Source organism: Melospiza georgiana, chromosome 2, assembly GCF_028018845.1.
Source record: "Melospiza georgiana isolate bMelGeo1 chromosome 2, bMelGeo1.pri, whole genome shotgun sequence".
Classification (NCBI taxonomy): Eukaryota; Metazoa; Chordata; class Aves; order Passeriformes; family Passerellidae; genus Melospiza; species Melospiza georgiana.
Window position 1 is genome coordinate 96,229,053 of NC_080431.1, and position 12,968 is coordinate 96,242,020.

A 12,968-nucleotide genomic window follows, 5' to 3' on the forward strand; every position below is an offset into this window, starting at 1 on the left:
TTTGCTGGAGAATGACTACAGCAAGTTCTTACCTACAAACTCTTCCCCTCAAGAGGATAAAAATGTTTAAGTCACCTATGACTTGACTGAGATCATAGTTTGAAATTAAACACACAAGTGAAAACAGTCATGACTTGCAATAATGCATTTTATGGAATAGTATGAGGAATGCAAAGAAAAAACCACATGACACCTGGGGCTCCCACCCCACTGTAACACTTACACTAAAATTCCACTTACATCAACAGAGCTTATGCTATTTCTTGAGCCTGAGGTACTAGCAATCCAGTGGCCATATCCATTTTCTGGTCCTTCCACATTGATATCTGCTAAATGCTGTTGGAGGGCTGTTAAAAGGCCATTAAAACATTCAGAATTACACTGGACTTAGTCTATTGATGAAAATTTTGTATATACCTGAAACTAATCAGTAACAGTTTTTCCCCCACAATGCAATAAAACAGATAAATTCAGCAGTCACTATAATAATCTTTGGCTTTTCTTTCAGTTGTATAAAGGCATTAAGAAAATCTAATTATCTAATGCCTATTTATCTACCTAATATACTAATTATTTTAGTAAACATTGAGAATACAGCAGCAATTAAAAATAAATCACTGCTTTGATCTTGAAGATAGCTCTTACAACACCACATATATTGATTAATAATGCCTCTGTTATATTGTTATTAATGTCATATTGTAGCACAGATCTCTCCACTGTTGTAGAGCCTGATTATTTCCAGCAACATCAACTCATCAATTAGGAACTCCTGATTTAAGAAATCATAACAGCAGTTAATAGTAATTATGAAGTTGCATCTTCATATGAATTATGCAATCAACAGTGGCTAAAATATCAAGAATGACAAGCTGGAAGAAGGAATTTCTCCAATTTCTGCATTAATTTTTCACTATTAAGAAATCTGGGAAAGCCCTAGGAGTTAACCACAAATGTGCAAGTGCACAGTGTTTACTTACACAAAACAAAAATCTGACAAATGAGACCTAGTTGCTATTAATTTCGATGGTTTTTAGCAAAAGCCTCAAAAATACCAAGTGTTAAGATATCAGGATTTTTCAAGTCAAATTTCATTATTAATAAGCTTACCCATAAAGCCTCCTTTGGCAATGCTTACATACTCCTTATTTTTCTGCAACAGAAAAGACAATTCTGATCAGAGCAAAAACCTGTGGAATGAGTTTGGCAAGTATGGTAATGGAACAGGGGTTTGTTTACTAAAAACTAAACTCGAGTAATGTAAAAACCAGTTCAGATTTTAAGGAGAAAATGTTTTGCCATTTACCATCAATGGCACATGCAGACACCCTTTACTCCAGCTGTTAAATCAATTTAATAGTACCTGTAAGAAATGTGCTAACACCATGTTCATGTACATGTCTTCCTCTTCCCTGCCACTTCCCATGAAGCAGAGATGCTCCCCACCAGCTATGGAGCCAGACTCAATAGATTGTTTTTGTGCTTCTAACAGGGATTTTACAGACTGTGCAAATTCTGATGGGTTTTGAAGCATCTGTGGAATGGACAAACAAAAAATGCCGTTTGACACCAAGATATTGTAAGATGAGTTGTGAAAGGAGACAAACTTTGAGAATGGTTACAATTCCTTGAGCACAAGAAAGGCAAGCTCAGCACTGCTCAAGTCACACACACAGAACCTGACTGAGACCTCGCATTACATAAAAAACACTGTGAATGGTCCTTTACTTCTCCATCCCAGGAAAGAAGCACAGCTTACATTTGTTAGTTTACTTCTGAAGGCATCAAGTAATAGTGGAACAAGTCTTTGCAACTTTCATGTTGCACTGATTTGGTAATACAGCAGTGGGACTGGTTTCCATATTTACACATCCTTGGGCACAACACATCCAAACTTGGGAGATTTGAAACCCGCTAAGGCTGGGATACATGAAGGGCTACTGTGTGTGCAAAAATACGAGTTCCATATGAAAGAGATGGAGAAACAAAGACTTTCTCAACACAGCTAGAATTTGAACCTCTGTTTGTGGGGAAGGTACTTCTTTAAACTCATAAGAGAATTTTGATCTGTAACTGGACTGAGGGGGCAGGGAGGGGCCGGAAGGGATTCTCATCATTTTGTCTGTACAGTGGACCAAATGATGAAGGACAAAGTCAAAAGTACACAACCTAGCCATCAGTAAGTAAGGCTGAATTTTAACTGGAGTTTTCCTAGAGATAAAGGCTGCTGCTTTATTACACAGGTCCTAAATCTCACCACTTCCTCTAACTATAAATGAGGTGGATTCCAAAGTGCTCTCTCCTCATTGTCTCTCTTCACAATAATTTCTGCATACTTTGCACATACAGGAATATTAAATGCATTAAAATTCCATTAATGACTTTTCATCACAAAGGTTTTTCCTTATGATGTTTTCATAGCATTGACTTTTACAATAAAGGATGAACCTGGTGACACTCATCCACCATAAAAGACTATTAATTCCAATATACAATTTAAATACATATGAACTGATCACATCTAATTTAAGACTTGTTTTCATGGACTCTTTTTCCATATACTATCAGCTATTTGTACTACTAAATAATTTTAAATGCTTATTTCTACTACACTGAATATGATATTTAACTAAGACTAGCAGAACACCCACATAGGACAGATAAATGATTTTTGATCCAGGTTAAAAGCTACACTATCAAAGAACCATTTAGGTTGGAAAAGACCTTTGTCATTGACTCCAACCACAAACCTCACACTGCCAACTCTCCACTGTTGAGCCACATCCCCAAGTGCCATGTCTGCAAGTAATAAATTGAGTCACCTCCAGGGATGGTGACTCAACCCCTTCCCTGGGCAGCCCATTCCAATGCTTGACAACCCTCTTGGGGAAGAAATTTTTCCTAATATCCAACCTAAACTTCCCCTGGAGCAACATGAAGCCACTTCCTCTTGTCCTACAGCTCATTACTTGGGAGGAGAAACTGACACCCATCTTGCTACAACCTCCTTCAGTTTGCCCTTCAGCCTCCTTTTATCTCCTATGCAATTATATTTAATATTTTATTTACACATGTGCATATAATACTGAATAATGCATCACTTTAATTAGAGAGGTAAAGATATTAGATGCAGGATTGAACTTAAACTTAACTAAGGTATAAGAGTCTTTTATGACGTAATTTCAAATAAATCATTCCATACACCTCCCACAGACTGCTTAAAGTAAAATAGTTGAGGGCTAATCCAGAAGTGATGAATACACTGCTGAAATGGAAGTGATTTTGGGGGGAAAAAAGGACAGAGAAAAATATGATTGAATGTTCAATTAGGAATTCATAATCAAATAAAAAAATCATACAAAATCTTCATTGAAGTTATTAACTCACAGCATATCTCAGTGCCACAATCAATGCACTTTCATATTGTACAGCAAAAATTTTAAAGAAGCAACCAAATCCTTTTCAAGATATATGCCCTGTAAAAGCAGACTGTAATAAGACTGGCTGTGGCAAAAAAAAAAAAGAGACAAAATAAGTGTTCTTTTTAAAAATTAATTACACCTTTCACTGGAAATTAGGATGCTAAAAAGAGATTTCTCCTCCGAGCAATGTATAGTCTTTAGTCTGTATGGGTTTCCATTCCTAACCAAAGAACAGGAAGTCTGGAATCCCAAATTCTTATGTCATTAAGGACTAAACTTCTCCGTAAAATGATGGTTCTACCATCTCCTTTAGAGAAGCTAATTTTTAAAGTCTTATCATCACATAGCTAGACCCTGCAGTCCACAAACTGAAGCCTAAACCAGAATACTTCATTTTTCAAGGCAAGCATTTCTCTCCCCTTCTATCTCAATTAGATTAAAATACCAGTAAAGAAACAAAAAGCATACAAACCAAATCTGAGTCTAAATGAAATGCTGTTGATAAATGCCCAGCATTGTACTGCTCTGCAGGACGACAATCCACTACAAAGAATCTCACTCCTTCCTGAAAGAGAAATTTTTCAACTTAAAAATTGCATAATTATTGGCAGAATTCAATTAGACAAGACTTTACAATTACATCCAAATCAAGACTTTGCATTTACATTTTAATACTAACTCAAATACTACAGGAACTGCTCAGAGGGGCTAAGAGCTGTTAAAAAAAAATCTTACTTCATTTGATTAATCTGACCTTTGTCTACAGCTACCAGACCACCAGTAGGATTCTAGTATCAGCTTTCCATTAATACATCACCTTGTGCATGGGAAAGGATCATCAAGGGCAATTATATAATTTCTACTGAGAGGAAACACAGTGGGTATGAGGCAATCCAAGAGTCCACTACTAATCAGCACAGCACATAAGGATGGGTTTATGTTCCACCAACTTGAACAGGACGTAAAGAGATGCTTAACTTTATTTGGATGAGTAAAATGCCCAAACTATGCATGACAAAACCGGGGCCTAGAAACTGCAAGAAGTCGTCAGTGGTCAATAAGAAAGACTGCAATAACTACATTATGATCCAAAAATATTTCTAGTGAAGTCCCTGCATCTACATCTGCAATTAACTTCTACTGAAACAAGTTAAATTTTCTTTTTTTCCTTTAAACCTTTCATGGACAAAAGACAGATATTCCTTAACAGTGTTCTTCTCAAAGGTACTGAGTAGTGAGTTTTAAATTTTCCTCTACAACAGCTTTATTTGGAAAGGAATTCAAATTAGTGAGATACTACTTTCAGCTCACACTCCTCAAATTCCAATCAGCTCCCCTATGCTCCTTGCTACAGCAGAAATGCATTGAAGACAGTAGATCATTTACAAGGAAGAAAATTTGAAGACAAAAATATTTTTCCTGAAATAGCAAATACTCATCTGTACTGTTAGCATTTAAAACTAGTGGTTAGTGATTGATTCTTTCCTTTTTCTATAGAACTGGGGAGGAAGGCTAATTCAGTATACTGACTCCTTGCTGCTGATTTGCTTGCAGAATCTCGGACACAGAAACTGCTAGACAGAGAGCCTGGCTCAAGTCTGTGTCATCATCTTTGAGGCCCAGCAAGCTGCTGCCAAAAAGACTGTGGTTGTCCTAAAAAGGCAAGGAAAAAAAAGACTAAGTGAAGCCATTGTCTTTATGTGTGAAAGTTTAAAATTAAACCATATCCATTGCAAACATCAAGTTCCACACGTGTATCCCATCCACATAGTAATGAAACTTTTGATCAACTGAAATTCTTTCTGAAAAATCATGCAAGGTCTGCACTTCCATTACAAACATGCTTGTTCACCACTTGCCCCATGCCAACATGCCTCTGGTATTTGTTTTTTAGTTGTTTGTTTTGTTTTTTCCCCACAAGAAAACCTCCCATATCTGCCTACGCACATCAGAGGAAATACATACAATCTCAGGGCAACAGCTACCAAATACTTTTATTTCATTCATTAGCTAAGTCAGATATCATGACTAAGGAAGAGCTGCAAAAACAGTGCAGGTGATAATAGATTTATCTATAGTAAGAGACTTTTTCTTCTTTGTTATTGCAAATACAGCTAGCACTGCTGTGCAGTGTACTACAATGCAATTGTGTCAATATGAAGTTCACCTTCATCAGTTCTTACAAGAACCTCATTTGGAAAATGAGATTATTAGTCATGAAGTGAGAATATTGCAAGGAAGTTTCTCTCATGTATCAGTTAACCTTATCTTTCAAAGATCCTAACAGTAAATACCACCCGAGTAACAACATGAAAAAATGTTTAAAAAAATTAAGAATATTGCAATGAAATATTCAAAGTTACTGTCAGCAAGAGCTTAAACACTAGCCAAAATTTCAGAGAATTTCAAAATTACTGTTATTACCTTCCTGAAAGAAGCTGGAGTTTTGCTACAGTAATATTGTGCCAAAGAGAAGAGATCTTCTATATCCTCTAAATCGAGATTGGCTGGTGATGTTTCTAAGAATTCTGAGACAGACAAACAACATAAATGCAACACTATTTCAGACACAGAAATCAAACAGCACAGATCATAAAAGAACTTATTTTTAATAAGGCATAACAATCTAATGAATTACTACGCATGAATATTGATTCACTTTCCAGAGGAAAAGTGAAGATACAGGAAATACTCCTTATCCATAGAAAACTTTTTGCTAGACTTCTATGCAAAATATTTTTTATCACATTCTTACTCCCATATAGTTTTAGCTTTCAATTCTAACTTAGCTACTTTTCTAAAGAGCTCTGACCATGAGAATCCTTTAAAATGAGTATTTAATCAGTAGCACTGGTCTCTGTCTGTCCAGGATAACCCAAGTGTGTAGTTCTGCAGTATATGGCAAAGACACAAAATTCCAAGCATTCTCATTTTAAATTACTAGAGATTATTAATTACATTGTATTATGTGTGTAAAAAAAATACAAAGGCAAGAGTTATTTAAATTTTCCACTGAAATTTAATGCATTTTCTATAAAAACAATTAATTAGGCTCAAATCAAGTGCAAATGATGAAAATCCAGAAAATGCAACAAGTGGAGTAGATTTAAAGAAGGATTTGCCAGCTGTTGCTTTAGGCTTGGAAAGACCAGTTTCTGGTGACTGTTTCCAGTACTTCAAACTGAAGTATAGAAATAGGTGTGGGAGCACTAAAAGGAGTAAGGAAAGAAGGTCAAGGACAGGGCAGCAAAAGTAAGAAAGAATTAGTGCGGTGAAGGGATTAAAAAATCAGAAAAATCACATGGAAATTAACAATCTAGCTCTTTAGCAACAAAAAATAGTAATAAATGGGGATTACAGTATATAGTAAATATTTCACTAGCAGCTATGTAAGAGAAGTACTTACTTATCATTTCTTCTTTATCTGATTCTTGTGCTAAGATAACGTCTCTGAAAACAGTAAAGTCACAGGCATAGATTAAGTCAGTAAAACCAAAATGAAACAAACCTGGATCAAAACAGTGTCAGCAAAGAATGTCCAAAAGAATTAACTGTACACTTACTTTGCATTGACAAGGATGATCAACATTAAGAAATAAATAAAGAATGGATCTGCTTGTTGTAGATATCCATCCCATATTGCCTGAGTGACTTCAGCTGAACAGTAGTATGAGAAGAGGCTTCCAAGCTAAAAATTTGGAAAATAATGTGAGAAAAAGCAATTACCAGGAACAATCATACCAGGAATACATTTTTAACAGAGATACAAGGTATCTAAAAGAAAATAAACCCAACAAAATTATGATAAAGCCTACATCTGCACCATGTACTGAACGATGGTTCTAACCTCTAAACCAACTTTTATGGAAACAGCGCACAACACTACAGATTATCTTTGAATAAATATGACTATTGTGAAGGCAAAGTTGGCTGTACACTGCCAGCCTTGCAAATTCAAGCACAGATAACACAATCAAGCTGGAGTACTGTTTAGCTCACAGCCACTGCTAAATACCAATTATACCAACAAGACAATCAGAAGAGAATATATTTACTCAAATAGCATAGCAATTAGGGCTTTGAAAGGATCCTGCAAACATAATTATTTTTATTTTCCACAGTAGAATTGGGCTAATTGAACATGGTTGAAACATTAGTTTGATAACATCACTTACTTAGCATTACATTATGATGCTTTATGACTGAGGAATTAAACATTTGCAAGCATCAGAAAATTTTCATTACCATTTAAGACACTCTGCCTGTTCCCATGCTCCCACTTGAAAATACATCCTCTCTGATATACAAAGTTCAAAGCAGATAAAAGGTAGGAACTTCTTACTATACATGCCAGATCTACAATCACACCTAACTCAAATGCATACCCCCTTGCTTCACTGGGCTCTTATTGTACTCACTGATGCACACAAATTCCACATACATTCACAAATGTATCAACACAGCTACAGCTTTCAAAAGCTTTAAAACACTATCATGGAATATTTCAACACTTCCTAGTATAGTTTTATAGCAAAAGGTAGATCTATTCAATTCTGGCTCAAATGCAACTGAAGACAAAACATCCATGAACAAGATGACAATGGCAGGTCTCAGTATGAGGTTTACATACTTTTAAGTATTAGTGATACACCTATATAGACAGGTTGTTCACAGATGAAACAGAGAATTTTACTCATTATATAAAATGAAACTTAAATTTTTTTCCAAAAATTGTACACCAAGAAGCATGGTGTTGAGGACTGGCAGCTACACCAGCTTATTTCACTATCACCTTCAGAGAGAAGATTCTTTTTCTAATTAGGTTTCAAAATTTGAAGAAACAACTTCAAAGAATTTTGTATGTACTAAGGAAAATTCTATTAAAAAATTGAAATTGAGTGACAAAAAAGGACCTGATTTCTCTTTTGAAGGCTCATGAGACTGGCAAAAGGCAGATTTTGAGAATGTGAAAATTTTTCCTAGACACATTTTCATACTAAAATTGGCAGCAGCCTTAAAAAAGAACAAACAAAAAACACCCCAAAGACAGACCTCACAGTTTAATAATTCATTCATTTTCACTTCTTTAACTGAAAATTCACAAGGTTGATAAAAAATTTTACACAGCCAATGAGTATGAAAGAAGAATCTAGGAAAGTTCAAAGTCTTCTCTACTAAATTACAGACTTTGCCTGTGCAAGCACAGTATCATGATTTTGTATTGCATATACTAACTAGCCTCATACAAAAATTTTGTTGTAGTCTTGCTACACAAAATTTATAAAAAATGATTGAGGTGAGAATCTTTGTAACTACCCATAATCTGAGGCAGTTTTGAAGAGGAAATGACTAATGCTTCAAAAGCCATAAAATATATGTGCCTAAATTCTAAAAGACATACATATATGCCTTAGCAGGGAGGTTTCTAAAACAATTCATTCTTAAGCTTTAAAATACCTGTTAGACTGATGTTACCCATATCTACAACATAGAGCTGCCCACAATCAAAACTAACTTTTTGCTTTTTGAGCACATCAGCTGCTCTCATTCTTCCTTACTCCAAGAAGTTCCTAGTATCAGTGGCTCAATAAGGACTCACCCAGTACAATAAAAATGTGACATTAACAAGCCCTCATACCTTATGCAAAACACTAAAGCAAAAAAGCCCACATTATAATAAAACATGCAATTTATTTTAATATATGCAGTTCTAATTGCTTGTACTACTCTTCCATAAACTGACAACATCTACTTAAATTTTAACATAAATTTATTTTTCATTATGTTTCCCTACTTTCACTTTATTACCCAGTTGAGTGCATATGAATCCGGAGTCATCTTCTTGGTATCAAGAAAGGAGCAGAGTTCAGGCTCATGGTACTGAAGCAACAGTCTAAACAGATGAAAGGGTCTTCCCTTCATAAAACAATCCCTAGAAAGTAGCAATGAAAACAATTAACTCTCCTGTAATACTGCAGTTTTCAGACTTACAGTAGCAATTCTTTAGTATCTGTGATCATTTAATTTCCTGTACATTGGTCTTTTAATTCACAGGGACTGATCATGAAGTCAACTTGCCTCAGAGACAAAAAACCAACCAACCAAATCAAACCAACAAAAAACCCACAAAACTGAAACCCCCACAAAATTATGGCAGAAACCTGAAACCCCCACAAAAAAGGCAGAAGAATAAAATACTGCTTGACAGATTATATAATACAGAAGTATTTAAAACGGATTTAAATTGCAAAACAAGTCTAGCATGGTACCAACAGAGCAGAGATTCACTGATCTCCTGTAAATTGCCTTTCTATGTCTTTCATTCTCCCAGTGAGGAGAAAAAAAAAAACAGGAAATAGTCTACATCTCATTGAAACACCACCTAGATTCCTCCTGAGAAGCTGAAATAGCAGCTTCTCTGCAAGCCTTCTACAGCTGAAAGCACAAGTGTTATGTGGCCATATCCACACTATCCCCACACAGCTCACAGAGCCCAAGAGTGTCTCAGAGCAGAAAGGGACACGAGCTGAGTCAAGTGACAGGACTGATAAATGCTTGCTTCCTGCTACTACAGCAAACGTGCATTTTTCATATTTTGGGCACATACCCATCAGCCAGGCTGGAATCTCCTCTCCAGGCAATCAGACTAAGATCTTTAATTACAGACTATCCAGCCTTGCTGAAGCATCATGGTGCTCCAACATATATAAAAATTTACATTGAGAGCACCTACATAACAGTATGAAAAGCTCAAATTTAGTATTTGTCATTAAAAATATCTAGCAACATAAAAAAAAAATTCAGTCCCAACTCAAAAGAACATAAGGAAAATATTAACTACTTCTGTAGAGATTTTGAGACTTCATTAGTGCTTACGAATTACTGTTTCTGAAGGGATAGAAGTATTTTAGATATCGAAAATGCTAGGAAAGGGAACAAAAAACTACTTTCACATAACCTAGGTGAATTAGTTCATAAAAAATGGTTTTCATATTGCATGAAAGGACAGCTCTTTAAAAGGCATATTGAATCTAGATCAGTCACATCACTCAGCTAACTTTTTGTATCTTAAACCAACCCAATCATCTCCTGGATTTCAAACTATCAGGTATTGAAATTTATGATCATATGAAAGACTCTGACAACACAGCTAGGAACAGTGCTCCTCTAGCCAAAACCAACATGCCTATCTTTCAGAGAATACTTCTACTGCCAACACAAATAGCACATATGGAAAAGAAAGGGTTTTACCTTGGAATGAATTTATTCATGATAGCATAGAAGCAGTTGTACAAATCACTGCGGGGCAAGTGAAGGTGCACCAGAGGTTTGAGCAGATGTATCCAGCCAAGGCAGGAACTGTATTTAACATTGCGTGATTTACAATAAAAAGTAATAACTGACTCAATATCCAAAGTTAATACTGACTTCTCTTCTCCTGGCACTGACAACTGGTCTGAAATAAGCACAGTAAAACAAGGGTTAAAAGCTTTTCAAGGAAATTGGATGAGATTATTTCATAGCACAATTGCACCAATAGGGACTGATTGGAGAAAAAACCCAGCAAAACCAGACAAACAAAAAGCTGGCTATTTGAATTAAATTGTTACAGAAAGGAATTAAAAAAGATTTTAGAATACAAGTGATGCTATAAACCCAGTAGGATAAGACATTTAAATATCATTTAAATAACACAACAACAGGATGAAAGAAGTTTGGGCTTTCCAGGATCTGTACAAAAGAAAGAGGTAGATTCTTTCAATGCACAGAATGCTCCTCTTCTACTCCTACTTGATGTGCTCAGCACACAACTCAGGCTCAAGTCTACAAGAAATTCATTGGAATTTCACAGATCAACACAGATCAACCCACAATGCACATCTTCAATTCCTCAAAAGTTGACTTACATGTAAATTTATCTAAATCAGAAGTTTGAGATCAGCTATGCTTACAGACTTAAATTTTAGCATTAACTTACAAATCACTTCTTTTATGTCCAGGATGGGGAACAGAGACCTGTACACACTACATTAACATAGTAGCATTAAATTTCTAGGAAATATCTTTCCCCCTCAGTTACAAGATCATGAGTCTCATGACTGTTAGTAAATTTTTTTATTACCAAAGTCTTTAATACTTTCCCATCAAGAATATTGACAAGCCAGTCAATGTTTGGCATTCTTTATCTCTCAGGAAAATGAAACAGTACATAAAGCTCACATGCCAACTGAGGATATACTTAAAATTTGGAGACTACTTGCTATGCTAAAACATTGAAATAGAGACATTTAATCCAACAAAAAACTGAAGTTTCCATATAGCCTTCTTTCTGAAGTAACTTTACATTTGATTAGATCCTCACATATCACAAAATATTTGCCAATAAATATGAAAAGAGAACTATCAGACACTGAAATGCTTAATTTTGTATGTTATGAATATAATCAGAAGATTTGCATCTTCCTGAAAAGAGACTGTGATTTAAAAAGAGAGTGGATATTCCACCCCCATCTCTTTACAGGACAGAGAGAAGGAAAATAACTCCTAGATTTTAGGGCTAGAACTGCATTTCATAAATGGTAGGTATGTATGCATGCACCAGCTCCATCCTCTGCCCTAACTTTCAATTGCACAAGAATAAATAAAATGATAGGTAATAAAATAGAAGATTCTCTTATTGAAGATGTGAGATGTATCCTGATTTATGAGTCAGCATTGATTCCACCCATAGATCACTGATACCAATGCTGTTGCATCATGTCAGGGGTTTTACCAGTCCTGTGATGAGCTGCCAAGCAGATCCTGTGGCAGCTCCTTGCCAACATACCAGATTCTTATTTCCTTTGTCCTGGCAGCACCTTGTTTGCACAAACACAGCCTTTCATTTTTTGTTGAAAATGCTATTAAAAAGTATCTTTCTTTAAAACAGATTTTGAAGCCCAAAATGTTTAATATATTTCTTCTCTCAAATACTATATGCATTTTTATGCTCCAACAGGTTTTCAGATTCAGAACCAGACCTTTGACAAATAAAAACTTGAAGGACACTAAATAAAGAATGTCTGCTTTAAAAGATGGAGCTTGGAAAACAATTGCCATTTTTTTTATCTCACAAAGCTTTCTGACTATGCAAACTATCATTTACAAGCTAATACTTTGAACTCCCATGATGTCACCCTCCCAGAGTCTGTGTATAGGTAAGATACTATTGTTTTCTTACTGATTTTTACCTGCTCTTTCATCTTCCTCCAAAATGTAAACATCATTCAGATCATTTAATTGAAATAAAGTCTTAAGACAACTAAGAATACAGAAGTTTTCAAACTGATGGTCTAAATGCACAGAACTTACCAATTAGCTCTTGGCAATCCTTATGAATTATACTCTGCTCAGGTAGGTCTAAGGAGCCATCCCAGGATGCTAGGCTGTCCCCCTTTCCTACAACATTAAGTGCAATCTGAAAATAAAACAGAAAGCCCTTTAAATATTTTTGTGTCTTTCTGCAGTTGTTCAATTACTGAACTCAGTAAAAAAAATAAAACAAAG

The 12,968-nt window shown here is 35.4% G+C and overlaps 1 protein-coding gene across 2 annotated transcripts in view; it reads right to left on the reverse strand.

Annotated features, from left to right (window-relative positions):
- TBC1D23 (TBC1 domain family member 23) overlaps positions 1-12,968 on the reverse strand; it is a 36,486-nt gene that overhangs the window by 16,516 nt on the left and 7,002 nt on the right. For both annotated transcript variants that reach the window (XM_058019208.1, XM_058019209.1), the window contains exons 3-13: positions 12,774-12,879; positions 10,674-10,878; positions 9,231-9,354; positions 6,986-7,110; positions 6,829-6,872; positions 5,847-5,950; positions 4,953-5,075; positions 3,895-3,987; positions 1,364-1,534; positions 1,111-1,153; positions 241-347 (exon numbers count right to left, since the gene is read on the reverse strand). In XM_058019208.1, coding sequence (XP_057875191.1) covers positions 241-347; positions 1,111-1,153; positions 1,364-1,534; positions 3,895-3,987; positions 4,953-5,075; positions 5,847-5,950; positions 6,829-6,872; positions 6,986-7,110; positions 9,231-9,354; positions 10,674-10,878; positions 12,774-12,879 — 1,245 coding nt within the window. The remainder of the gene's footprint in view (positions 1-240; positions 348-1,110; positions 1,154-1,363; positions 1,535-3,894; positions 3,988-4,952; positions 5,076-5,846; positions 5,951-6,828; positions 6,873-6,985; positions 7,111-9,230; positions 9,355-10,673; positions 10,879-12,773; positions 12,880-12,968) is intronic.